Below are 24,752 nucleotides of genomic sequence, written 5' to 3'. Positions count from 1 at the left end.
CCCTGCCACCTTCGACGAGCGTCAGAGCCGGTGTAGTACGATTCAATCTTAGTCCTGTATTGACGCTTTGCCTGTTTGATGGTTCGTCGGAGGGCAAAGCGGGATTTCTTATAAGCGTCCGGGTTAGAGTCCCGCTCTTTGAAAGCGGCAGCTCTACTCTTTAGCTCAGTGCGGATGTTGCCTGTAATCCATGGCTTCTGGTTGGGGTATGTACGTACGGTCACTGTGGGGATGACATCATCGATGCACTTATTGATGAAGCCAGTGACTGATGTGGTGTTCTCCTCAATGCCATCGGAAGAATCCCGGAACATATTCCAGTCTGTGCTAGCAAAACAGTCCTGTACCTTAGCATTATCATGAGCACTTCTCCTTTTCATAAAGAGCACCTTGGGCAACATGCACGTTGTATGTAGACTGCCTACTTAATCGAAATAAGTCCTGTGTACCCACTTGTGTAACCTTCTGACCCGCTTCAGCGGTGTCAAACAGAGACCAACAGATTAGGAGATTTAATAGAAAATCAAATTTTAGGATTTTGATGTGGATTAAGTGTTTTATAACCTGTTGATGAAGTAATATTCCTTATAACACATACAATGGATTATACCTCTCCACAGTCCACAGTTGATTAATCCTTTTGTAAAGGAATGTTCTTTATGCAAGTGAAAGTAGCCTAGCCTAAACTATTAGGCTACATTTTACATGTGATAGCCTGTATTGAGATATCTAAATTTTGACAGCTCTTCTCTCTTTAGATTGTAACCATTTTAATTTAAGCATGTGTTCTAATGTACACGGCATCAGATCTGAAGTCATCTTCAAGGACAGAGTAGAACATGTGGACAGAAAAACGGATTCGTCAGTCAGGTTAGAGCCACGCCCCCCTGGTGTGACGATGAGACCAGCTGGCGTTTAACGCGAACACGGTGCTGCAGCATCAGCAGGCAACTGTTGACCGACAGTTCCTCTAGGCAAGCTGACCGGTGTGGACGGTTAATATACCTGAACATTCAGCAAGGAAATAACACCAGTAGGCTGGTGACAAAAATGAGATAGACAGCTAAAGGGCTAAAGAATTGGACCTGCGAGGGGAACCGAGTCGAACTGCTGTTTTGTGCGTAAACCTGTCTGGTGCATATTTTCTATCTATTTTAATCCCGAAAAAACAAACAGACGATAAAACGTACTACGGCTCATATGTCTGTAAATTAAAACTGTCACGTCTACAACTTTCTTGCATGCAGGGCATGTATCTGAGCAGGAGTCGATCAATCACACTGTAGGCTACTTTTCCACGTTGCGCGCCTGCTGCTGTGGTGCGGCTGCCTTCGCGGCTCTGCCGGGTCTACCCACGGTTTAGACTGTTCCAAGCCACAGTAAATTGCACTGCCAACTGAGCCGCAGCCATGGGTGGGAATTTGGGGTGCCACCGCTCGATCCCCAAAGACCCTACGGATTTCAGTAACAGCAAGCGCAAATTTAGCGCCGCGTGCAACTTCAGCCACATCCTCGTGAACCAGGAGCGGTTGAATATCAACACCGCCACCGAGGAGGAGCTGATGACTCTACCCGGAGTGAACCGCATGGTAGCGCAGAATATCGTGCAGTATCGGGACTGCATTGCGGGGTTTAAAAAGGTAGAGGACTTGGCTCTCGTGAGCGGAATTGGTGCCGGCAAACTGGAGATCATCAGACTGGAAATATGCGTCTCGAGCAGGACGAGCTCGTCCCAACACTCGCCGTCGTCTCAGCGTAAAGACTTCGAACCATACCTGTCATGCACAGGTATGAACATTAACACCGCCACACCGGCGCAGCTCATGAGCATCCGTGGCATCACAGATAAAGTAGCGAAGAACATAGTAGAATACAGGATAGAAAACGGTCCGTTTAAAAGCATCGAAGACTTGGTGAGGGTCAATCACATAAACTCGTCTCTATTGGACAAAATCCGCTTTCAAGTGTTCGTGGAGCGTTCCAGAACACCTTCCACCAATACCAACGGGGGGTTGACATACACCACCAAGTCTCATCCGAGCCCCACATCGTTCAGTCTCCGGAGTGAGGATCTGGATCTTCCACCTGGGGGGCCGACTCGGATAATGTCTGTGCGGCCCAACGTAGAGCCTCCGTCGGGGATGCGGGAAGGGAAGGCGGTGGTCAGGGTGGCTACCTGGAACCTCCAGAACTGCTCCTGTGAAAAGGCCAACAATCCTGGCATCAAAGAGGTCGTGTGTATGACACTGCTTGAAAACGAGTAAGTATTGATCTAAAACCTACAGACATAAACTGTCCATTTTATAGACATACGTTGTCCTGACATAATGACATGTCCATTATACATTGTAGATTACACTGAGTGTACAAAACATTTAGGAACACCTTCCTAATATTGAGTTGTGCACCCCCTTTTGCCCTCAAAACAGCTTAACTTTGTTGGGGCATGGACTCTACACAGCCTGCTCTCATAGACTAGACATAACATAGTAAATGTAAATCCGAGACACTAATTAGTATGATATGTTATGTTTGGTATGGTTACATAAGGGTGGTTGATCGGGGTGGATGGGTGGGCGTATAACGCAAACGTCTAGCAACCCAAAGGTTGCGAGTTTGAATCTCATCACTGACAACTTTAGAATTTTAGCTAATTAGCAACTTTTCAACTACTTAATACTTTTTTGCTACTTTGCAACTACTTAGCATGTTCGCTAACCCTTCCCCTTCCCATAACCCTTTTAGCACACCCTAACCCTTTAACCTAACTCTTAACCTTAACCCCTAACCTAACTAATTAGCCACCTAGCTAGAATTCGTAACATATCATACGTTTTTTTCAAATTCATAAATTATTGAGAATTTTTCTAATTCGTGACATTGTACGTTTTGCAAATTCGTAACATAATACGAATTGTAATTCGTAACATATCATACGAAATGGGTGATGGACAACCACAAATTAATACATACCATATGAAACGTAACATATCATACAGAGTGTCTCAGACTTACGTAAAGAATAATACGAAATGCTCTGAGACCAGCTTGCTCTACAAGGTGTCAAAAGCGTTCCACAGGGATGCTGGCCCATGTTGACTTCAATGCTTCCCACAGTTTTGTCAAGTTGGCTGGATGTCCTTTGTGAGGTGGACCATTCTTGATACACACAGGAAACTGTTGAGTGTGAAAAACCCAGCAGCATTGCAGTTCTTGACACACTCAAACTGGTGTGCCTGGCAACTACTACCATCCCACTTTCAAAGGCACTTAAATATTTTGTCTTGCCCATTCACCCTCTGAACGGCACTCATACACAAATAACTTTCTTCTGAAATGCGTCATTATATTCTTGTTCTGAGAAATTAAGGCTATTCCATGTGAGAAATTGCCAAGAAACTGAAGATCTCGTACAACGCTGTGTACTACTCCCTTCACAGAACAGCACAAACTGTCTCTAACCAGAATAGAAAGAGGAGTGGGAGGCCCCGGTGCACAACTGAGCAAGAGGACAAATACATTAGTGTCTAGTTTGAGAAACAGACGCCTCACAGGTCCTCAACTGGCAGCTTCATTAAATAGTACCCGCAAAACACCAGTCTCAACGACAACAGTGAAGAGGCGACTCCAGGATGCTGACCTTCTAGGCAGAGTTGCAAAGAAAAAGCCATATCTCAGACTGACCAAAAGCCATATCTCAGACTGACCAAAAGCCATATCTCAGACTGACCAAAAGCCATATCTCAGACTGTTAGGACACACACACAGACACACTGTGTTTGCGGCAGACTGAAACTATCCCTGGTGTTAAGACTGAAACGCCGTGGCGGCCGCTGATTGGGTGAATACCCGGGGCGCGAGGTGGTTGGAGTTGTCAACAAAGTAGCATGACAGAAATATGATGGTACTTTTTCGAACTACCGGTAGTTTCTTTGAGAAGATCTAGAAAGCGATCTGTGCATTTTGAACAACAGCATAAATACACGTATTTGACTTTTGCATGCAAAAAACAAATTACCACTGTTGCACGCTGCCACTGTTTTGAACAGATTTGATTATACTATTTAGAATGAGCAACCAGCTCACGAAAGAACGAGCTTGTACACCAGGGAGAACGCAACAAGTATGCAGACGCAAGTTAAAACACGTTATCTAATTGGGGATAGCTAGCTAACATGTCAGAAAACATGATGCGCTAGCCAGCTAATTTTCATTCTGAAATAACTTCATATTTCCGAGTTAGATATTAGTTTAGAAAGACTTGAAATTAGAGTTAACTAGCAAGCAAGCTACCAGGTAGATAACTGGTTAATTTGACCAAAAGATCTACCAAACTATTTCTCAATGTTTCTCAAAATTAGTGTAGCTAACTAATTAATATGATCATGTTTTGTGATACACCTGGTTTTAAGCTGTTTTAGTCCACACATGTGACCTACAGTATAACATGATGAACACCGGGGGAAACAATACAATTGGACATGCTTTTTTTTGTCCTGTCAGATCCGGGATGAGAAGGTTCTAGCTAGTGTATCCCTCTGTCCTTCGACTCTTGTTGGATGTAGTTGTCCGGTTTATCAGGTCCCAGTTACCCACAACTGTTATGATTATTTATTTACAAGTTAATTACAATTAGCTTTTTGGTTTAGTGCCATCTGTACCTGATAGGGCAGATGTATTCAGAAGTAAGCCGTCTGGTGTGAGAGACTCATTGGGAAAAGGAGACTAGAGCAGACCCAGAAGTTCTGACTGAATGGATGCACATTTCATCTCCCCAGGACGGTCCATTTACTTTGTGCTGTTAGAATTTATTTACGCAACTCAATATTCGGGAGGTGTTCATAATGTTTTGTACACTTTGTATATAAAAAATAATCAAAGTTTGACCAATCACAAGTGGGGGGCCGCCCCTAACGCCCTGATTGGCGGACTGCCCCTGAAACCGCTACCGTCAGAACATGTGTACCTGTCATGGTAATTTCTGCACCCAGAGTCAAATATTACGGTGCAGTCCCAAATCCAGTCTGTCACGAGAGAGTACTGTCATCATGCACATGATCCCCTCGTGTCTGTCGCTGAATGTAAAGAAAGAACACTAAGTACTGTGGTCCTCTGTAGCTCAGCTGGTAGAGCACGGCGCTTGTAACGCCAAGGTAGTGGGTTCGATCCCCGGGACCACCCATACACAAAAAAAAATGTATGCACGCATGACTGTAAGTCGCTTTGGATAAAAGCGTCTGCTAAATGGCATATTATTATTTATTATTACTGCCCCACCCTAGTCTCAAAAAGTACAGTGACACACACACTCATGTTTTACTAACCTTGTAGGGACACACAATTGATTCCCATTGAAAATCCTATTTTGCCTAACCACAAACCTCTAACCCTAATTCTAACCATAAACCTAAACCTAACCCCTAATCCTAAAAATAGGGGACCCAATTTGTTCAAATGTACTTTGACCCCAAATACTTCCTTGTTTTCCTCCTCTGTACTGGTTTGGAAGCAAAAGCTCTGATACTTCCCCTGGCTCTCCCTCCCGTTTCCTGGGTGCGGAGGGAATGAAGGGAGAGAGGTGGCGGGGGGAATAGGGGAAGATGGAGAGAATGGGAGCAAGGGAGGGAGAGACGGTGGATGGGAATAGAGCGAGGTAAGAAAGAAGAGGAACGGGAGGTGTAGCGAGAAGTGTGTGAGGAGAGGTGGAGAGGGTGTTGTCTGTTTGCTTAGCGCTGAGCTGTGGAGCGAAAGATCACAGGCTGCAGGCAGGCAGCAGGGCTAATACTTGTGTTTACAGTGCAGGCTGAGCTGGATTGTCTTGGCCTGCCTCCAGCTAGCACATGGAGCGAGCCACTGGAGTTCAATGAACTCCTCCGCTCTGCTCTGTGCTGCACCACACGGAACCAAAGGTTAGACAAACAATCGTCTACAAGTGCCGCCAGCCTGATGCAGCCTTGGAGGAGAGGAACACCCCTCGAGTTATGTGTAATCAGTCAGCTGAGCGGTTGGTCTTCCTACTACCACTCCCTGGCTGAGACAGACGGAGACTAAGGGAACAGGGAAGTGGCCCCATCAGGCTGACTAGCTAGAAGGGACGTGACGGGGATAGGGAGGTTACTATAGGCTAGCAGGGAGTAAGGTTAATACAGTTCAGCAGTACAGAGAATGTGTAGAATAGAGCTGCTGACACACAGTTGACTCGTATCTCTAGAAGAAAAACAAGTAGTCTGGCTAAGATGTTGAACAGCTGTATTACTGACAGACTCCAGGGATATCCTCTCTGTGGACTATGTTGTGTCAGGGAACGGTAGACGAGGGAACGGTAGGCCACAGAAATGCTGTAATGTCAGTTTTGCAAGATCGGTGGAGTGTGATGCATTGCGATATCGATTGTGCCATTTTTTCACTTTGGCTGTCACAAGAGGCAACTTCTTTCTTCTTTTGAGCTAGTGGTAGGGGATTTTGTCTTGGTCAGTGTAAATTAGATTTGGACATAAATCAGCCAACTGAGAAACCACATGAGGTTAACCATGGACGTGCAGCTCTAGCGAAAATAAACTCACATGCTGCCCTAAACACACTCTCTCTCACTCTAGGTCAGCCTCTACAGGGTTAGTGGAAAAGGCCTTCCAAGGTTTAAATGGGTCTGAACTGACTTGATGTACTGAGGAAACCACTCTTGTTTTTACGTTGAGGGCAAACTAACAACTGCTTTCACTGCAGTCTGAACTTCTATACAATCAACCCTAAAAAGCAATAAACTCCCCCACCCCAAGGTATGTCTGACACACTCAGGACAGGGGTGTGGATTAGAGACCTGTTGGAATGTGTTCTGATCTTCATCGTTAATGAGGTTTGTCATTAGAACCCTGACAGTGTTTCTGATCTAAATCGATTCAACCAGACCAGCCCAATAACAGAAACAATGTGTTCTGTGTTCATCTGAATGGACATGATCTGATCAGGGAAAATAGTATCAGCTTATCTAGTTGGCTATTCTAAGGTCAGTCGATCAGTCTCGTAATGTAATCATCCAGTGATTCCCATCACCACACAATCTCTGGACAAGATCTTCTCGACGACTCCTAAACATATTACTGGTATTACAGATCAACTGTGTACTCTTGCTTCTAATATTGAAGCATTATGTTCTGTATTGGGTCGTTCCATTTGATTTCAATCACTTTTTGATTTGAACGAAACTTTCCATACATATTTGCCCATGGAAGAAGTGGTCAGAAAGTGTTTTTTTTTTTTTACCTGAATGCCAAAACATTTAGGATGGTGGTGCTCAAAGTTGACCCATTTTGCATACCTTACCATGAGACATCCATGCCTTCATCACTGCAAAAGATACATGGTTGAGTTTGATATCATTTAAAAGCTTACAAACAGGGTTGTCAAACTATTTGATAAATTCTTGAATAAACACAGCACCCTGTATTCAAGAGCATGCTGTGTCTCAACCGATGATGGGCACAACACAAACACCTCAGATGATGTCAAATAGGGTCTAAATTACAACATTAAAAAAATAATCGTAGTTTACGCGTTTTTAGATAATTGATGTTAAATGCAGGTGTTGTCTGCCTGCCACTCACCATGTTAATCCCTGTCCTAGTGCATGATGGGAAGGTCACATCTACATCTAACCCACAGCAGCAGGTATGTCCTCCGACTCACAGAACAGAGCAGACTGCCTGTCAAAACAGACAGCATGACTATGTGCTGGACTCTGCTGCTATGGTACACAACCTCTGTGCATCCCAATGAAATACGGAGCTATCGGAGAAGCACAGTTTCTCTCAGCCCTGTCAGCGTGTTTTGTGATGGTGTGTGTGAGTGTCTCAAGATTGATGCTGAGGTCATGAGCGATGGTGTGTGGTGTTGGGGAGGTCAATGCTGACCGGAGAGTGTGTGTGTGTGTGTGGTGCTGGCGCTGAGTGTTAAGAGCACAGAGGGAGAAGGCACTGGTGGAAAATTCCATTAGCGCCGCAGTTTGTGGCCGATAGTAGGACAGACTGTGCGTGAGAAGCATTACCCAGAAAACACTGCTTCTGTCAGTGCCAGGACGGGAGCAATCGTGCCCCTCCTGTAACTGTAACCAGTTTGCAGTTTACTCTGGTACACACTCTGCCTTGAAACCAGCATTGCACTGGTTCTCAATTGACCCAAACAACAAGCTACACTGATACACCATCATCTCTCAAACCAGTCTGCACTTATAAACCGCTATCTAGTACAGTACACTCTGAAACAGGATTATTCCAAGGTGACCTTCGTGCTGCAGCTCATTAATTTTAGTTACAAAACTATATCAGTGTTATCAGATTTACGCTTATCTGACAAGTACAGACAGTTTTCCTTCATTGTGTATTCAGTGCGTGTGTGTACGTCTACAGTAGGTTTCCTACCCTGGTAAATCATTCAAAGTTTCTGCGTGACAGTGGTTATTTTCTCCATTGTAATGACATTGAGGGATTACAGTTTTTCTCTGAGCTGTATATAATGTGACTCTGCTCTCCCTCTTCTGCTGCAGTGTGGATCTTTGACCTTTGCTGCAAGCCTCCATCTTTTTTCATTCTGGTGTGCGTGCCCTCTCACTTGTTTCTACATTGCAGTAGAGCCTTCTTTTCTCATTATTCTTTTTTGTTTTTTTGGTGCCTGCATGGGGTGCATTTGTTAATCTGCCTATCCTGTCGAGCTATGAGGAGGAATGAGTGAGGATTTGAGGAGTCTGAACACGCTATCCTGTTATTTATACAGTACCAGTCAAAAGTTTGGACGCACCTACTCATTCAAGGGTTTTTCTTTATTTTTACTATTTTCTACATTGTAGAATAATAGTGAAGACATCAAAACTATGAAATAACACATATGGAAGCGTGTAGTAACCAAAAAGGTGTTAAACAAATCAAAATAGATTTTAGATTCTTCAAAGTAGCCACCCCTTGCCTTGATGACAGCTTTGCACACTCTTGGCATTCTCTCAACGAGCTTCATGAGGAATGCTTTTCCAACAGTCTTGAAGGAGCTCCCACATATGCTGAGAACTTGTTGGCTGCTTTTCCTTCACTCTGCGGTCCAACTCATCCCAAACCATCTCAATTGGGTTGAGGTCGGGTGATTGTAGAGGCCAGGTCATCTGATGCAGCACTCCATCACTCTCCTTCTTGGTCAAATAGCCATTACACAGCCTGGAGGTGTGTTGGGTCATTGTCCTGTTGAAAAACAAATGATAGTCCCAATAAGCGCAAACCAGATGGGAAGGCATACCGCTGCAGAATGCTGTGGTAGCCATGCTGGTTAAGTGTGCCTTGAATTCTAAATAAATCACTGACAGTGTCACCAGCAAAGCACCATCACACCACCTCCATGCTTCACGGTGGGAACCACACATGCAGAGATGATCCGTTCACCTACTCTGCGTCTCACAAAGACACGGCGGTTGGAACCAAAATGTCCATTGCTCGTGTTTCTTGGCCCAAGCAAGTCTCTTCTTATTGGTGGTTCTACTTCCTTTAGTAGTGGTTTCTTTGCAGCAATTCGACCATGAAGGCCAGATTCACGCAGTCTCCTCTGAACAGTTGATGTTGAGATGTGTCTGTTACTTGAACTCTGTGAAGCATTTATTTGGGCTGCAATTTCTGAGGCTGGTAACACTAATTAACTTATCCTCTGCAGCAGAGGTAACTCTGGGTCTTCCTTTCCTGTGGCGGTCTTCATGAGAGCCAGTTTCATCATAGCGCTTGATGGTTTTTGTGACTGCACTTGAAGAAACGTTCAAAGTTCTTGAAATGTTCCGTATTGACTGACCTTCATGTCTTAAGGTAATGATGGACTGTCGTTTCTCTTTGCTTATTTGAGCTGTTCTTGCTGTAATATGGACTTGGTCTTTTACCAAATAGGGCTATCTTCTGTATACCCCCCCACCTTGTCACAACACAACTGATTGGCTCAAATGCATTAAGAGGGAAAGAAATTCCACAAATTAACTTTTAAGAAGGCACACCTGTGAATTGAAATGCATTCCAGGTGACTACCTCATGAAGCTGGTTGAGAGAATGCCAAGAGTGTGCAAAGCTGTCATCAAGGCAAAGGGTGAAGAATCTCAAATATAAAATATATTTTGATTTAACACATTTTTGGTTACTACATGATTCCATATGTGTTATTTCATAGTTTTGATGTCTTGACTATTATTCTACAATGTAGAAAATAGTAAAAAGAAAGAAAAACCCTTGAATGAGTAGGTGTGTCCAAACTTTTGACTGGTACTGCATATATTAGTACACACTCTCCTGGAAGGTCATGGTCACACTAGCATCAGACCCTGTGTCTGCACTGCGGCCAGGTCACCTGTGGTCAGTGCAAGGAGGCCGTGGAGCCCCAGAGGCATTCTATTTCTATGGTAGCCTCTCATTGTGTGATCACACCTAGAGAAGAGGAAGGGAAGGGGTGTTGTCACCCTCGTAGAGCTCTCTGGCTCCAGACCTGTTTGTATTCACTAGTTCCTGTTTTGAGAACAGAGACCAGAGATGTCGAGATCTCTCTCACAATCTAATATGAAAGAATTAGGGTGTTAAGGTAGGGTGGAAACTCGTGTGGTGGGTAAGCAAAAGCATCAAACAATTTGAAGACCGCAACCAAAGTAGCTAGATATAAATAAATACAAATCTCTAGTGCTGGATATTGAGTGTTCCTTTGCAAATGGGTCCATAGTACATTCTATAATAATTTGTCTCCGTTTAATATCAGTCGATATATGACCGTGAAATAGTCTCATATCTCTGGGTGGATTCTCTGCTGTCTGTTCTTATCAGGTTAGTCTCGTCGGTCATCCCTGACTAATCTCTCGTTTATGCTCTTCATTTCATTCCCTCCCTCTTTTTATGGACTGGGTGCTCCAGTGAACCACCTCCACCTAATCAGTCCCGAGCAGAGAAGACCGGGAGGCTAACGTTGACATATGTATTTTTTTAGTTATATTAGCAGATTCGGCGTTGCATAAAGGGTCAAAGTCAGAACAGATGCAACAGTAGTGTTGTGTAATGTTCAATAATAACCGCTGGAAAACTGACAACCTACTGAACTTGAGACGTGTTGGGAGTAGAGTGTGGCAGAGCACTAATCCTGCTAGTCGCAAGGTCTCCAGTCCACTTCTCCAGTCACATCCACAGTGACTGAGCTGTATGCTAGAATTAGAATCAATCTTAGCTGTCCTGTCTGTCTCCTGATACATATTCATATACTGGACCCCTGGTTCCGGAACTGTCTGTCTCCTGATACATATTCATGTACTGGACCCCTGGTTCCAGAACTAACTGGGAAGTGAAGGTTGAAGAGTCGAGAGGTGACGATAACAGATTCCACAGCATTCTGGATCTGACGTGTGAGGGGTCTAACGTGAGAGACGTTTCCCCAGGCTGTTGGGTGGTGTGTGGGTGGGTCCACTGCCCTATGGGTGGGTAGAGGGAGTCCACTGCCCTGTGGGGGGTAGAGAGCAAGGGAGTCCACTGCCCTGTGGGTGGGTAGAGGGAGTCCACTGCCCTGTGGGTGGGTAGAGGGAGTCCACTGCCCTGTGGGTGGGTAGAGAGCAAGGGAGTCCACTGCCCTGTGGGTGGGTAGAGGGAGTCCACTGCCCTGTGGGGGGTAGAGAGCAAGGGAGTCCACTGCCCTGTGGGTGGGTAGAGGGAGTCCACTGCCCTGTGGGTGGGTAGAGGGAGTCCACTGCCCTGTGGGTGGGTAGAGAGCGAGGGAGTCCACTGCCCTGTGGGTGGGTAGAGGGAGTCCACTGCCCTGTGGGTGGGTAGAGGGAGTCCACTGCCCTATGGGGGGTAGAGAGCAAGGGAGTCCACTGCCCTGTGGGTGGGTAGAGGGAGTCCACTGCCCTGTGGGTGGGTAGAGGGAGTCCACTGCCCTGTGGGTGGGTAGAGGGAGTCCACTGCCCTATGGGGGGTAGAGAGCAAGGGAGTCCACTGCCCTGTGGGTGGGTAGAGGGAGTCCACTGCCCTGTGGGTGGGTAGAGGGAGTCCACTGCCCTGTGGGTGGGTAGAGGGAGTCCACTGCCCTGTGGGTGGGTAGAGGGAGTCCACTGCCCTGTGGGTGGGTAGAGGGAGTCCACTGCCCTGTGGGTGGGTAGAGGGAGTCCACTGCCCTGTGGGGGGTAGAGGGAGTCCACTGCCCTGTGGGTGGGTAGAGGGAGTCCACTGCCCTGTGGGTGGGTAGAGGGAGTCCACTGCCCTGTGGGTGGGTAGAGGGAGTCCACTGCCCTATGGGGGTAGAGGCAGGGAGTCCACTGCCCTGTGGGTAGGTAGAGGAGTCCACTGCCCTGTGGGTGGGTAGAGGGAGTCCACTGCCCTGTGGGTGGGTAGAGGGAGTCCACTGCCCTGTGGGTGGGTAGAGGGAGTCCACTGCCCTGTGGGGGGTAGAGGGAGTCCACTGCCCTGTGGGTGGGTAGAGGGAGTCCACTGCCCTGTGGGTGGGTAGAGGGAGTCCACTGCCCTGTGGGGGGTAGAGGGAGTCCACTGCCCTGTGGGTGGGTAGAGGGAGTCCACTGCCCTGTGGGTGGGTAGAGGGAGTCCACTGCCCTGTGGGTGGGTAGAGGGAGTCCACTGCCCTGTGGGTGGGTAGAGGGAGTCCACTGCCCTGTGGGGGGTAGAGAGCGAGGGAGTCCACTGCCCTGTGGGTGGGTAGAGGGAGTCCACTGCCCTGTGGGTGGTGCTGTCTTAGAGAGTGATTGAGTGCACAGTGCAGCAGCTAGGTGGAGTAAGCACCTATGGGACCTGGCACCAGGTGAAGGAGAAACCACAACTCAGACCAGAAAATGCAAATTGAGTTGCTTTTTGCATAAGGATAATGTGGGTAGCATACTAAGGGGAGAGAGAGGAGGTATGGACTTGAATAATACGCCATTGAGAAGCCTGACTGAATCCGTGTGGGTTGGCCACTCACCAGCTCGTAGGACCATGAAATCATGTCAAACATTCCCTCAGCCAATCTCATTCCCAATGCCTTATCAACATTTGCTGCATCACATGACGCAAGTCTGTCACAGCTACGCAGAACCAACTCATTTAGGGCAGTTATTATTACTTCCCCTTACATTTGTCACATACCTTGATTGTCTTATATCATAACTGTTATCCCAACCGATTGTCTTCATTCATGGAGTACATGTGGGCCACAGCAACCCACCATGTAACCGGCCCAGTTTCACAAATACTTTGTGAATGAATGCAATCTGTTGAAAGGCTCTTTTGGAATGATTGGCATGGGAGCTAAGCTTGTGGTGTCCCTGAAGTAGCAGCAGCGTTTCACAAATAGAACCCCCCCCCCTGCCTACGCAACCTCATTTCGCCATCTCTCTTTAGGATTACTAGGTGTGTGTGTGTGTGTGTGTGTGTGTGTGTGTGTGTGTGTGTAATTACCTCTTCACAATAGGCATAAAATACACTAGACTACATGTTTTAGCCCGAAGAAAATTTAGTCATTTTTCACTGCTGTAGATTTAATTATCTAATTAAAGTTCATCAGCTTTGATCAATACTGTGGACAGGGGGCCATAAAACACTACCTGGTCGGCATTGGAGACCGAGGATGTGCAGTAAAACATGAGGAGGTGCTATAAGATATTTCCATAATGGACATACTGTAACAGTGGGGGGTGTAATCCCATCTGTGAAATACCTCTTCTGTTACAACTGTATTCCATAGTCTAAGCCGTTGAAGATAAAAACAATTATAAATCCTATTATCAAATTAGGTTTCTCTGGGGCCTATTTGTTTTTTACTTGTCTGAATGTGTCAGTGAACGAATGAGGAATGTTCAGTTTGCTCATTTAGTTAATAGCCAGCAGTGTGGATCTGAGTGAGCGAGGGGGACAGGAGAACAGTGTGTGTGTAGCAGGATGGAGCGAGAGAGAGGAGAGTGGGTCAAGACGGAGGGAGAGAATGGTGCTTATGCTTTGCCCTTTTTTTATTATGCTGACTAGTGGGCTGGAAAAATGATTAGAAAGTAATCAGATTGTTTACGGAATAGTAAAGTTCGGTTCCACGCTATCTCTGCACCAATGTGTTTGATATAAAATCTCCTCAGCTTGTAAATAATTAAAAATATAAATAATAGTCATTTAGCAGACACTCTTATCCAGAGTGACTTACAGGAGCAATTAGGGTTAAGTGCCTTGCTTAAGGGTACATCGACAGATTTTTCACCTAGTTGGCTCAGGGAATCGAACCAGCGACCTTTCAGTTACTGACCCAACACTCTTAACTGCTAGGCTACCTGCTGCCCATAGTCCAAAGTCTACTCTCCCCCCTCTGCCTTTCTCTGCATAATAAATTATTTGCATGCATCTGAAATGCACCCTATTCCCTAGTGCACTACTTTGGATCAGAGCCACTGTGTATAGTGCACTATGTAGGGAATAGTGTGCCATTTCAGACATATCCATTGAAGTGAGTTAGTTGTCACATGGTGCCTCGGGGGGGAAGCATCCTGTATGTGGATGGAGGCCCTCTGTGTTTTCTCATAACTGTTGTGGTTGTTGTGTAAATAATGCATTGGCCTCTCCTCTCTATTACCAGAACTGGTGTGTGTGTATATATACTACCCTATCATATGGCTAATAATAACACAAAAGTCAGCTTGGATAACAGAGATGATTCGCCACTGTTTTATTGATGCATCCATGTGTCTCACACCATCTCTCTCGCTCTCTCTCTTTCTCGCTCTTTCTCTCTCTCTCTCTTTCTCTCTCTCTCTCTCTTTCGCTCTCTTTCTCTCTTCTCATTCTCTCTCTCTCCAGCATCAAGTTACTGGCAGTCCAAGACCTGGTAGATCGGGAGGCCCTTGACAAGGTACAGTGTAGCAATCCCTTTCTTCACCTACTAGATAAAATACATTTTCTTATTGATTTGGGGAGCAAAGCTCTGTGTACCCATTAGTCCACCAGTACATATCATCTTTATGTTCGTGATAATTATGAGATGCTCTTGACCGTAAAAACATGTAGCGAACCTCCCTCCCTTGTTTTCTCTCTATCTCTCACCCACTTAACCTTCTGTTCTTCCTCTATTATGCATAATTCTCAGTTTCTCTCTCATTCTTTCTCTCTCTCCAGCTTTTTCTCTCTTTCTCTCTCTAAAAGTCTGCTCCAGCGCTGATATAAACACCAACATAATTTAGACACCGGCCAACATATACTTGTAAACACACAAATGATCTTCAGACTAGATCTGATCTGTTATCTATAGATCTATCCACTTAACTGAGTGCATATTCACCAGACATCAACCTCATATTGCTTCATGATCGTATATCAGGCAGCCCCTAGACATGACCTTCTCTGATTCTGTCCACAGCTACATTCTCCTAACCTCATTACCAAAGTAGAGCACAGACCTGCAGAGAGAACCCCTAATGGGTTGAGGATGTTACATAACATCCAGTAATAGAGAAGCAGGTATTCTAGCGGTGTACAGCAGCATACCAGGGCAGTGTCCCCCATCTCTATCTCCTCGCACTCGTAAGAAATACACCCTCTTCCTTTCTCCACACCTACCGTAGCAACTACTGACTTATTTATTGCGGTGAAAGCACAGGAGAGTGGCTTCACAGATCACACTTTAAATGTAAGCCTGGAAATAGAACATAGTTTACACCGAGGGAGCCAGGGGGAGATTGAGAGAGACCGTATGTGATGTGCTCCTGGAGAGAGAACTAGGTCGGCAGAGCTAATGTCTCTCAGAGAGAGTTACAGAGAGAAAGTTTCTCTCTGAAGAGAGGGATTGAGAGTTTCTCTCTGACGAGAGGGATTGAGAGTTTCTCTCTGACGAGAGGGATTGAGAGTTTCTCTCTGACGAGAGGGATTGAGAGTTTCTCTCTAAAGAGAGAGGAGAGAAGGGAGCTGAGAGGAAAATATAGGCAGAGGAGAGATGGAGGGGAGGAGGATGCTCTGAAGAGAAATGATTCCTCTTTCCGCTCGTCTTCCACGGATAAAATGTTCTCTCCCTCCCTTTATCTCTGCACTGCAGGCAGTCAGTGAGTCACGAAGTGTGAATGGTTCTGATTTCACACTATGTCCAAACCCAAAGGCTACACAAGTTGCCAGAGACTCTCTCTGTCACTGCTCTAACATCACATCTTGTCTTATTCCCCCAACTAATTCCTCAACTCCCTGTAGGGTTTCTTTAACTCCCCAATGGAATTCCACAACTTGAATGTTACATAAAATTCCAAAACTGAAATTACCTTTTCTAGTTTCATAACTTCTAGTTGAGAGTTCCCCCTATAATCAGACAAAACAAGATAGAACTGTAAATGCATACTTTAGCCTATATATTTTTGGGAGGTATTTTGACGTTTTATTGACTGATCGGGATTAGAAAATGAGGTGGGGAGATAGATGAGTGGGATGCAGTATAGAATGTGAGAGGCGGAACGGGGGATTGAACTGCTGCCTCCAGTGGCATATGTGTTCCAGGGGTGATAGCACTTCCACTCGACAAGCCCCCAACACCAAAATACATACTTTGATTGGCTTTCTATTGGTTTCTGTTATAATTTGTTTACCTTTGTAATCTCTGCAAATATGGTCAACACACCTTATGAAGTCTCTGTCTGTGATGCAGCATCACACACCACACGCTATGACACTATGACTAAAGCAAAAGTTTGAGTTGACATATTTACTGTTTAGTCACTCTAAGGATGTGTAGCAGTCTTAGTCACTGTTTTATTGTTCTGTTTTGTAGCTAAGGAACCTTCTGTGGTTTGTGGTGAATTACTGAGCAGTGAATAAGGATTCCCCTAAAAGATTACTCTTGGTGTTCTAGTTGTTTACCAGATTTTGCTAGTGTGAAGTTCAAAACAACTTGACTGTGTTAACCAGAGTTACATTAGGGCTGAGGCTGACTGACAGTAGGGACTTTCACACACACATTTTCTTAGCCCAGTGCTGTCATTAACCCTAGGTTAAATCTGACCGAGGTGGCTTACCCTTGTTTCACACAAGCCCTTAACCCTGGGCTAACCAAACAACAAGCAAGAGTAGAGTAACATGGTGGGGTAGTTGGTTACATCACAAGACACACCCACACTATTTACAATTTTGACCCACACTAAAACACTCCCACACATTTCCTTTGTATTCTTTCCCTCAGACAAGTACTGTATTTATCTATTGTAACACCATAGTGAAACATGGTGGTCATGTGTGGATTTGCTATGCTTCCTTATTTCCATGACAACAAGTAACTATCTGGAATAAAGCTTTCTTTCCTCTTACTCACTCCTGCTAAAACATCCACGGTCTCCATGGTGACCAGTTAGTGTTTTATGGCCCCCTGTCCACAGTATCGATCAACGCTGATTAACTTCGAACTCAGAATTTTTATATATATTTTGTTTTTTGGGGGGGGGACTCAGTCGGGTTCTCAACTTACTGTTGCGAGTTACAATAGTGGAATACACAAGGTGAAATTTGGTTGAGCATCAGCAGTTTTTCTCTTGTTATGTCAGTCACTGATAGTCAGTCAGTTAGCCCATGTCAGCTAACATTTTTAGATAGCTGGCCGATTGGTAAATTAGTCTTGTAGTAATCATGGATGAATTACTGCCCAGGGGGCCCCCATTGATTTTGTTAGTCAGTCTCACTCAGATGTCATATTAAAAACTGCAAACATTTCTCTCCGCCCTATGGAAAAATGTGTAGAATTGCAGGAAATGATTTATAGAATTACTAAATCTTCTCTCCACCCCATGGCAAAGTGTGTAGAATGATACAAAATGTACTCTAAAACGTAAAAGGAATTCTCTACGGGCTGGGAGGTTTGGCGCCGCAACTGTTTGGCGCCCCCCCTTATTTTCTTCCGGCTGCCGTTTTGAAACTTTGTTATTAGCATCATTTATTGTGGGCTGCTTGGTGCTGGATTACTGCAACTCGCTGTTGGCTGGGCTCCCTGCCTGTGCCATTAAACCCCTACAACTTATCCAGAACGCTGCAGCCCGTCTGGTGTTCAACCTTCCCAAGTTCTCTCATGTCACCCTGCTCCTCCGCACACTCCACTGGCTTCCAGTTGAGGCTCGCATCTACTACAAGACCATGGTGCTTGCCTACGGAGCTGTGAGGGGAACGGCACATCCTTACCTTCAGGCTCTGATCAGACCCTACACCCAAACGAGGGCACTACGTTCATCCACTTCTGGCCTGCTAGCTCCCCTACCTATATGGAAGCACAGTTCCCGCTCAGCCCAGTCAAAGCTATTCGCTGCTCTGGCACCCCAATGGTGGAACAAGCTCCCCCACGATGCCAGGACAGCGGAGTCACTGACCACCTTCCGGAGACACTTGAAACCCTACCTCTTTAAAGAATACCTGGAATAGTATGAAGTAATCCTTCTTCCCCCACCCCCCATTAAAAAAAATATAAAATAAAAATAAATAAAAAACGTGGTTGTCCCACTGGCCATCATAAGTTGAATGCACCAATTTGTAAGTCGCTCTGGATAAGAACGTCTGCTAAATGATGTAAATGTAAATGTGTCAGCCTGAGTTGGTGCTTGACATTAATAGTGCCTACAGGAGAGGATGATGGGGTATTTATTGATGTGGTAAAGACCCAGGCAGGGCACCCTCTGCTTTCCTGGTGCCCCATAGGGAAGCTCTCCCTCTGGGACTGATAGTAGACCTAGTAGCAGCTCAGCCAGGGAGAGAAGGAATGCAAGGCAGACTGTCTCCCTCTCCCGTGTGACCTTTCACATGTTAGAACACTACTGGTGTCTGGTGCACCCTGAAAGACATTTGGTCACTTCCTTTTTCTGAGTCTATTTCCTGTAGGATATGGTACTACTTGAGGTCATTTCAAATGGTATAATTGTAGGTCTAAAGGTATCATTTGAGGAGACATTTCAGTTCTATAGCTTTCACTTCATACTAAAAACGGTGTTCATTTAATTGTAAGTCTTTAAATATCTTCTGTGGCTATTTTAAGAACAGATCGTAGAGGATAAATCAACAGAGACCAATCATGTGTTGACAGTTGTTGTGATGTACTGCTCTGTGTAGTCATACACACCCTACATATATTGTAATGCCCACTTCATAAAAATAGAATATAGAATGACTACTACACTGTTTCTATGGTCTACTGTCCAGTGTTGTGTAATAATATGTACCCCTCGTCTATTGTGTTGCAGTTCTGTGTGGAACTGAACCAGGGCTCGTTGGACAGCGTGAGGAAGTGGAGAGGACCACGGGGGGTCTGGAAGAGTACCGTCTCTGAGAAACCCACTGGACTGTCCAACAAGGTAGGGTTACTGATTACATCACTGCACAAAAAAATATTGTATTCTTTTCCGTTCTGTCTTTCTTGCTTCTCTCTCTCTTTTTCCATCTCTCTCCCACTCTGTTCCCCCCCCCCCCACCCTCCAACCCCTCTCTCACATCCCATCTGAAACAGACCACCATCTCAATAGTTCACACAGCCCAGAAATAAACACAGCCATTATTAGTAAAACATTTACTACACTCTCAAACAACCTTTCTACACTCATAAAACAGAACCTACTAAGGGGCTGTTATCAGTGACCAGACGTAACGAAATAGATCCCATGATATAAGGCCTGCTGTAGGAATCAAAGGTCTAGTACAGTATGATTAAAGCTGGTTGATTTATGGGACCCTTAGAGAGGACATTCCCATAATGTCTGTCCAAAACCACCAAGAATCTCTCGGAGAGGACACACATACGCACACACTCTGTCTTCCCAAACACCAGAAGGACTAAATAGCGGTGTTTATCCTCAGAGGAAGCTAGTCCTGATATGGACCCTTGATATAAACTTGAGCTTTATTCTGCGTCTCTGTGGGGATGGCTCCTGTCAATAAGATGGATAGTACAGATGATGTGGAGGGGGGTCGTAAACAAACCCTCCCCTCTGACCTCTAGAACTGTCAGCCTCCCAGCTCTGTCATCCCCTCTGTCCTCTAGTACTGTCAGCCTCCCAGCCCTGTCCTCCCCTCTGTCCTCTAGTACGGTCAGCCTCCCAGCCCTGTCCTCCCCTCTGTCCTCTAGTACTGTCAGCCTACCATCCCTGTCCTCCCCTCTGTCCTCTAGTACTGTCAGCCTCCCAGCCCTGTCATCCCCTCTGTCTTCTAGTACTGTCAGCCTACCATCCCTGTCCTCCCCTCTGTCCTCTAGTACTGTCAGCCTCCCATCCCTGTCCTCCGCTATGACCTCTAGTACTGTCAGTCTCCCAGCCCTCCCTCTCCTAGTCCTGCCACTGCCAGCCTCCCAGCCCTCCCTCTCCTAGTCCTGCCAGCCTCTGCAGTTTGTCAAGGAGCTGTATTGTTAAGATGTTTTGGAATGGAGCTATAACTCTTCTGCTCCTGCCCTGATCTGTTCACAATAGAAGGATCTGTGTGTACGATTTGATTTAGTTTTTATAATGGCTTTTGGTGGTGGGGTGGGATGTGTGTGTACGATTTTGATTTGTTTTTAGTGTGTGTTTGGTATCTGCCCTCTGCACATGGTTTAAAACGCTCCACTGACTTAGCAGCAGGAAGATGTAGCCAGTGGGTATCATATCTGTCTGAGGCTCCACTGCAGTGATCTATGACACACATCTCTCTCAGTATCAAACTGGGCCATCTGCCGCTGGGTCTAGCTGTGATGCTGACCGTGCCCCTCTCTTACCCTGCTGTTACCCTGCTGTTACCCCCTGTTACCCTGCTGTTACCCCCTGTTACCCTGCTGTTACCCCCTGTTACCCTGCTGTTACCCCCTGTTACCCTGCTGTTACCCCCTGTTACCCTGCTGTTACCCCCTGTTACCCTGCTGTTACCCCCTGTTACCCTGCTGTTACCCTGCTGTTACCCCCTGTTACCCTGCTGTTACCCCCTGTTACCCTGCTGTTACCCCCTGTTACCCTGCGGTTACCCCCTGTTACCCTGCGGTTATCCCCTCTTACCCCAGCACATGATCCCCTCAGAGAGGCTTATACCCTCCCTGGGTGAGAGGGGGCTCATTCAACCAACAGAGAGGATAACTGAGGATATCTACAGTATATAGGCCAGATATCCCCAGGCTCTTTATATTTAGAGGGCTAACCAGGAAACACCCTTAGTGATATAGTACAGAGGCTGAGCTCTGGCTTTGGGAAGTTCACTGAAGACTGAGTTGACTCCAATACTGGTTCAAAGGCGTCCTGAAAGTTTAACTAGTCTCTTTTCTTCACTCTTGTCTGTCTGTTGTCCTCCGTTTCCTCAGGGAGTCAGTTATTCCTCTGACTGTGTCTCCTGTTGTCCAATCTCCTCCAGGGAGTCAGGTATTCCTCTGACTGAGATTCCTGTTGTCCAATCTCCTCCAGGGAGTCAGTTATTCCTTTGACTGTGTCTCCTGTTTTCCTCTCTCCTCCAGGGAGTCAGTTATTCTGGATTCCTGTGGGACAGCTCTTCTGGGATTGACCTGAAAGATGCTTCGGTCCTGGAGAGTCCTGTCGTCAATGGCAACGGGAAGCACCCCCACCCCCGGCCGTATCTCGCCCACTTTTATGTAAGTCAACAAGGAGTGCGTGTTTGGTGGGAACTCCCTAAACTGAAATTACGAACAGAACGCATGACTCATTTTATTGCCCCTATCAATACCATTATAACCATATAATGTCCTGCCAGAGAGACTAACATTATGTTAATAGTTAATATGTGACTAGGTTGGATTGTTGGAGCTGACAATGGTCAATGTCCACATGAGAGCTCCGGCTAGGGCTGGGGAGTCCAACGGTAGGAACCACCACTCTGAGGAGGTTAAGGCCCATAGACTGACCTCCAGTATCCAGGACATACTGAAAGGTCAGTAGCTGAAGGTCAAAGGTCACCCTATTCTGTATTTTCTAAGTTTACGTCCTCTTTCTCTTCCTTTATTCTTACCATCTTTCGCTTCCTCAGTGGTTTATTGTATTTGTTTATTTGACCTAGTTACAAAGCTAATGTAGCTACATCGCTAATGTCCATCTGTGGTTCATCTGTGTGACAGGTCAGAAGGGCCTGGTGGTGTTGGGGGACTTTGGCCTGCCCCCCCAGAGCAGTGAGCTGGACCAGCTTAGGAAGGAGAGGCTGAGCCCCCTGGTGCCCCCCAACATGTTCACCAACATCAGCACCCGCTCCCCCCAGGGCTCCCTCTGTCTGGACAACATCTGGGTCAGCAAGTCACTGAAGAAGAGCTACGCAGGTACGTCTGTCTGTCTGATGTCTATGCATGTAACTGTGTGTGTCAGAATATGTAGTATTCATACCATTCTAGTTATTCCCACTGCAATAACATGCCAATCTAACAATTGGCACATGAATGCTAGATTTGCATGTGTCTGTTAGTGTTATGAGCTTGGCTATGGAGGGATTGTAGTGCCACCAGGAATAGAGTCTGATTGTGTTACCCTCTGACCTGTCTGTATCTCCGTGTGTGCTTCCCCCTGCAGGACACTGTCTGGTGGTGCGAGAGGGCCTGACCAACCCCTGGATACCTGACAACTGGTCGTGGGGCGGGGTGGTGTCCGACCATTGTCCTGTCATGGCTGAGTTCTTCGTGGATGTGGCGCAGAAGGAGCTGAGAAACAGAGTTGCCGTGGTAGAGAGAGGAGAAAGTATGTCGAAACACGAACGGTGACTGCCGCTCGCGGTCGCCATGGAAATACAGGCGCGACCGTTGTGGAGGGAGATTGTGGCACTGTGGATGTGATATCAAACTGACTTGACTTTGCCCTGGACTGGATCCTGCTTTGGCCTGGGTTTTGCAGTGGATCAAAGGGTGGATTTACCTGACGAATATGAATTGAAGCACCGAGATTGCCTTTTTAGTGTCCTTTAGCAATGTACTGTAGAGACTATCATGACATTGTTTTGGAGTAAATCATAGAAGACAGATACTGTGTGTGTGTTACAGACATGAGTGTGCCAAAACATTTTTAAAATGTATATGAAATAAAATGACATTAATAGACATTTTCTGTGTCAACTATGCTGATCTTTGATCTGAGATCCAACCACCAGAGCCCTAGATTGTTCAATACAATATGATATACGCAAACACAACTAATGTTAATTTAATTGTTGTACTTGTGCCTGTGACCTACCTATTGTAGCTGTAGCCTAAAGCTTGCACACTGATGCACAGTAATACTGGTACATTTAAGTCAGTGAGTGAAATGGGAGGCTGGAGCTTAGGTGTCGAAGCCATTAAAAACTGCTCTATTAAATTATGTAAACAGGTCCTTAGCGTCTGTGTGTGGAAGTGAGGCAACTTGACATGGAGCCCGGGAACCAATTACTAGCTCCTTTCAAATATTGTCTGTCCAGATGAAGATAGGATACAGTATGTGAACACACACTCACACACCCTGATCTCTGAACTACAGTGCCTTCAGAAAGTATTCACACCCCTTGACTTTTTCCACATTTTGTTGTGTTACAAAGTGGGATTAAAATGGATTTAAATTTCATTTTTTGTCAACGATCTACACAAATTACTCATGTCAAAGTATATAACTCTAATATATCTTAATTACATAAGTGTTCAACCCCTGACTCAATACATGTTAGAATCACCTTTTGGCAGAGATTACAGCTGTGAGTCTTTCTGGGTAAGACTCTACAAGCTTTGCACACCTGGATTGTACAATATTTGCACATTCTTTTTTTAAATTATTCAAGCTCTGTCAAGTTGGTTGTTGATCATTGCTAGACAGCCATTTTCAAGTGTTGCCATAGATTAAGTTTTTTTTAAAAGTCAAAACTGTAACTGTAACTAGGCCACTCAGGAACATTCAATGTCGTCTTGGTAAGCAACTCCAGTTTATATTTCGCTTTGTGTTTTAGGGTATTGTCCTGCTGAAAGGTGAATTTGTCTCCCAGTGTCTGGTGGAAAGCAGACTGAACCAGGTTTTCCAAATGTACAAAATCAGCAGGGGATCAAATACTTTTTTCCCTCACTGTACACTACCAGTCAAAGGTTTGGACACACCTACTCATTCAAGGGTTTTTCTTTATTTTTACATTGTAGAATTAATAGTGAAGACAACAAAACTATGAAATAACACATGGAATCATGTAGTAACCAAAAAAGTGTTAAACCAATCAAAATATATTTTATATTTGAGATTCTTCAAATAGCCACACTTTGCCTTGATGACAGCTTTGCACACTCTTGGCATTCTCTCTACCAGCTTCATGAGGTAGTCACCTGGAAATAATTTCAATTAACAGGTGTGCCTTCTTAAAAGTTAATTTGTGGAATTCCTTTCCTTCTTAATGCGTTTGAGCCAATCCGTTGTGTTGTGACAAGGAAGGGGGGGTATACAGAAGATAGCCCTATTTGGTAAAAGACCAAGTCCATATTATTGCAGGAAAAGCTCAAATAAGCAAAGCGAAACGACAGTCCGTCTTTACTTTAAGACATGAAGGTCAGTCAATACGGAACATTTCAAGAACTTTTAAAGTTTCTTCAAGTGCAGTCGCAAACACCATCAAGCGCTATGATTAAACGGGCTCTCATGAGGACCGCCACAGGAATGGAAAACCCAGAGTTACCTCTGCTGCAGAGGACAAGTTAATTAGAGTTACCAGCCTCAGAAATTGCAGCGCAAATAAATGCTTCACAAAATTCAAGTCACAGACGTATCTCAACATCAACTGTTCAGAGGGGACTGTGAATCAGGCCTTCATGGTCTAATTGCTGCAAAGAAACCACTACTA

General features: G+C 45.4%; 1 protein-coding gene across 1 annotated transcript; it reads left to right on the top strand.

The window, feature by feature from the left end:
* Positions 1-932: 932 nt before the first annotated feature.
* On the top strand, positions 933-23,003 carry LOC121571913 (endonuclease/exonuclease/phosphatase family domain-containing protein 1-like). The gene is made up of 7 exons (XM_041883705.2): positions 933-2,260; positions 14,811-14,862; positions 19,202-19,312; positions 21,424-21,558; positions 21,716-21,854; positions 22,039-22,233; positions 22,481-23,003. Exons 1-7 carry the CDS (start codon positions 1,410-1,412, stop codon positions 22,666-22,668), a joined length of 1,671 nt encoding a protein of 556 aa, XP_041739639.2. The 5' UTR covers positions 933-1,409; the 3' UTR covers positions 22,669-23,003.
* The last annotated feature ends 1,749 nt before the right edge of the window (positions 23,004-24,752 follow it).

The sequence above is a fragment of the Coregonus clupeaformis genome, chromosome 8, assembly GCF_020615455.1.
Source record: "Coregonus clupeaformis isolate EN_2021a chromosome 8, ASM2061545v1, whole genome shotgun sequence".
In the NCBI taxonomy this organism is placed as follows: domain Eukaryota; kingdom Metazoa; phylum Chordata; class Actinopteri; order Salmoniformes; family Salmonidae; genus Coregonus; species Coregonus clupeaformis.
The sequence above is the reverse complement of the archived record's forward strand: the minus strand, read 5'-3'. Positions and strand labels throughout refer to the sequence as shown.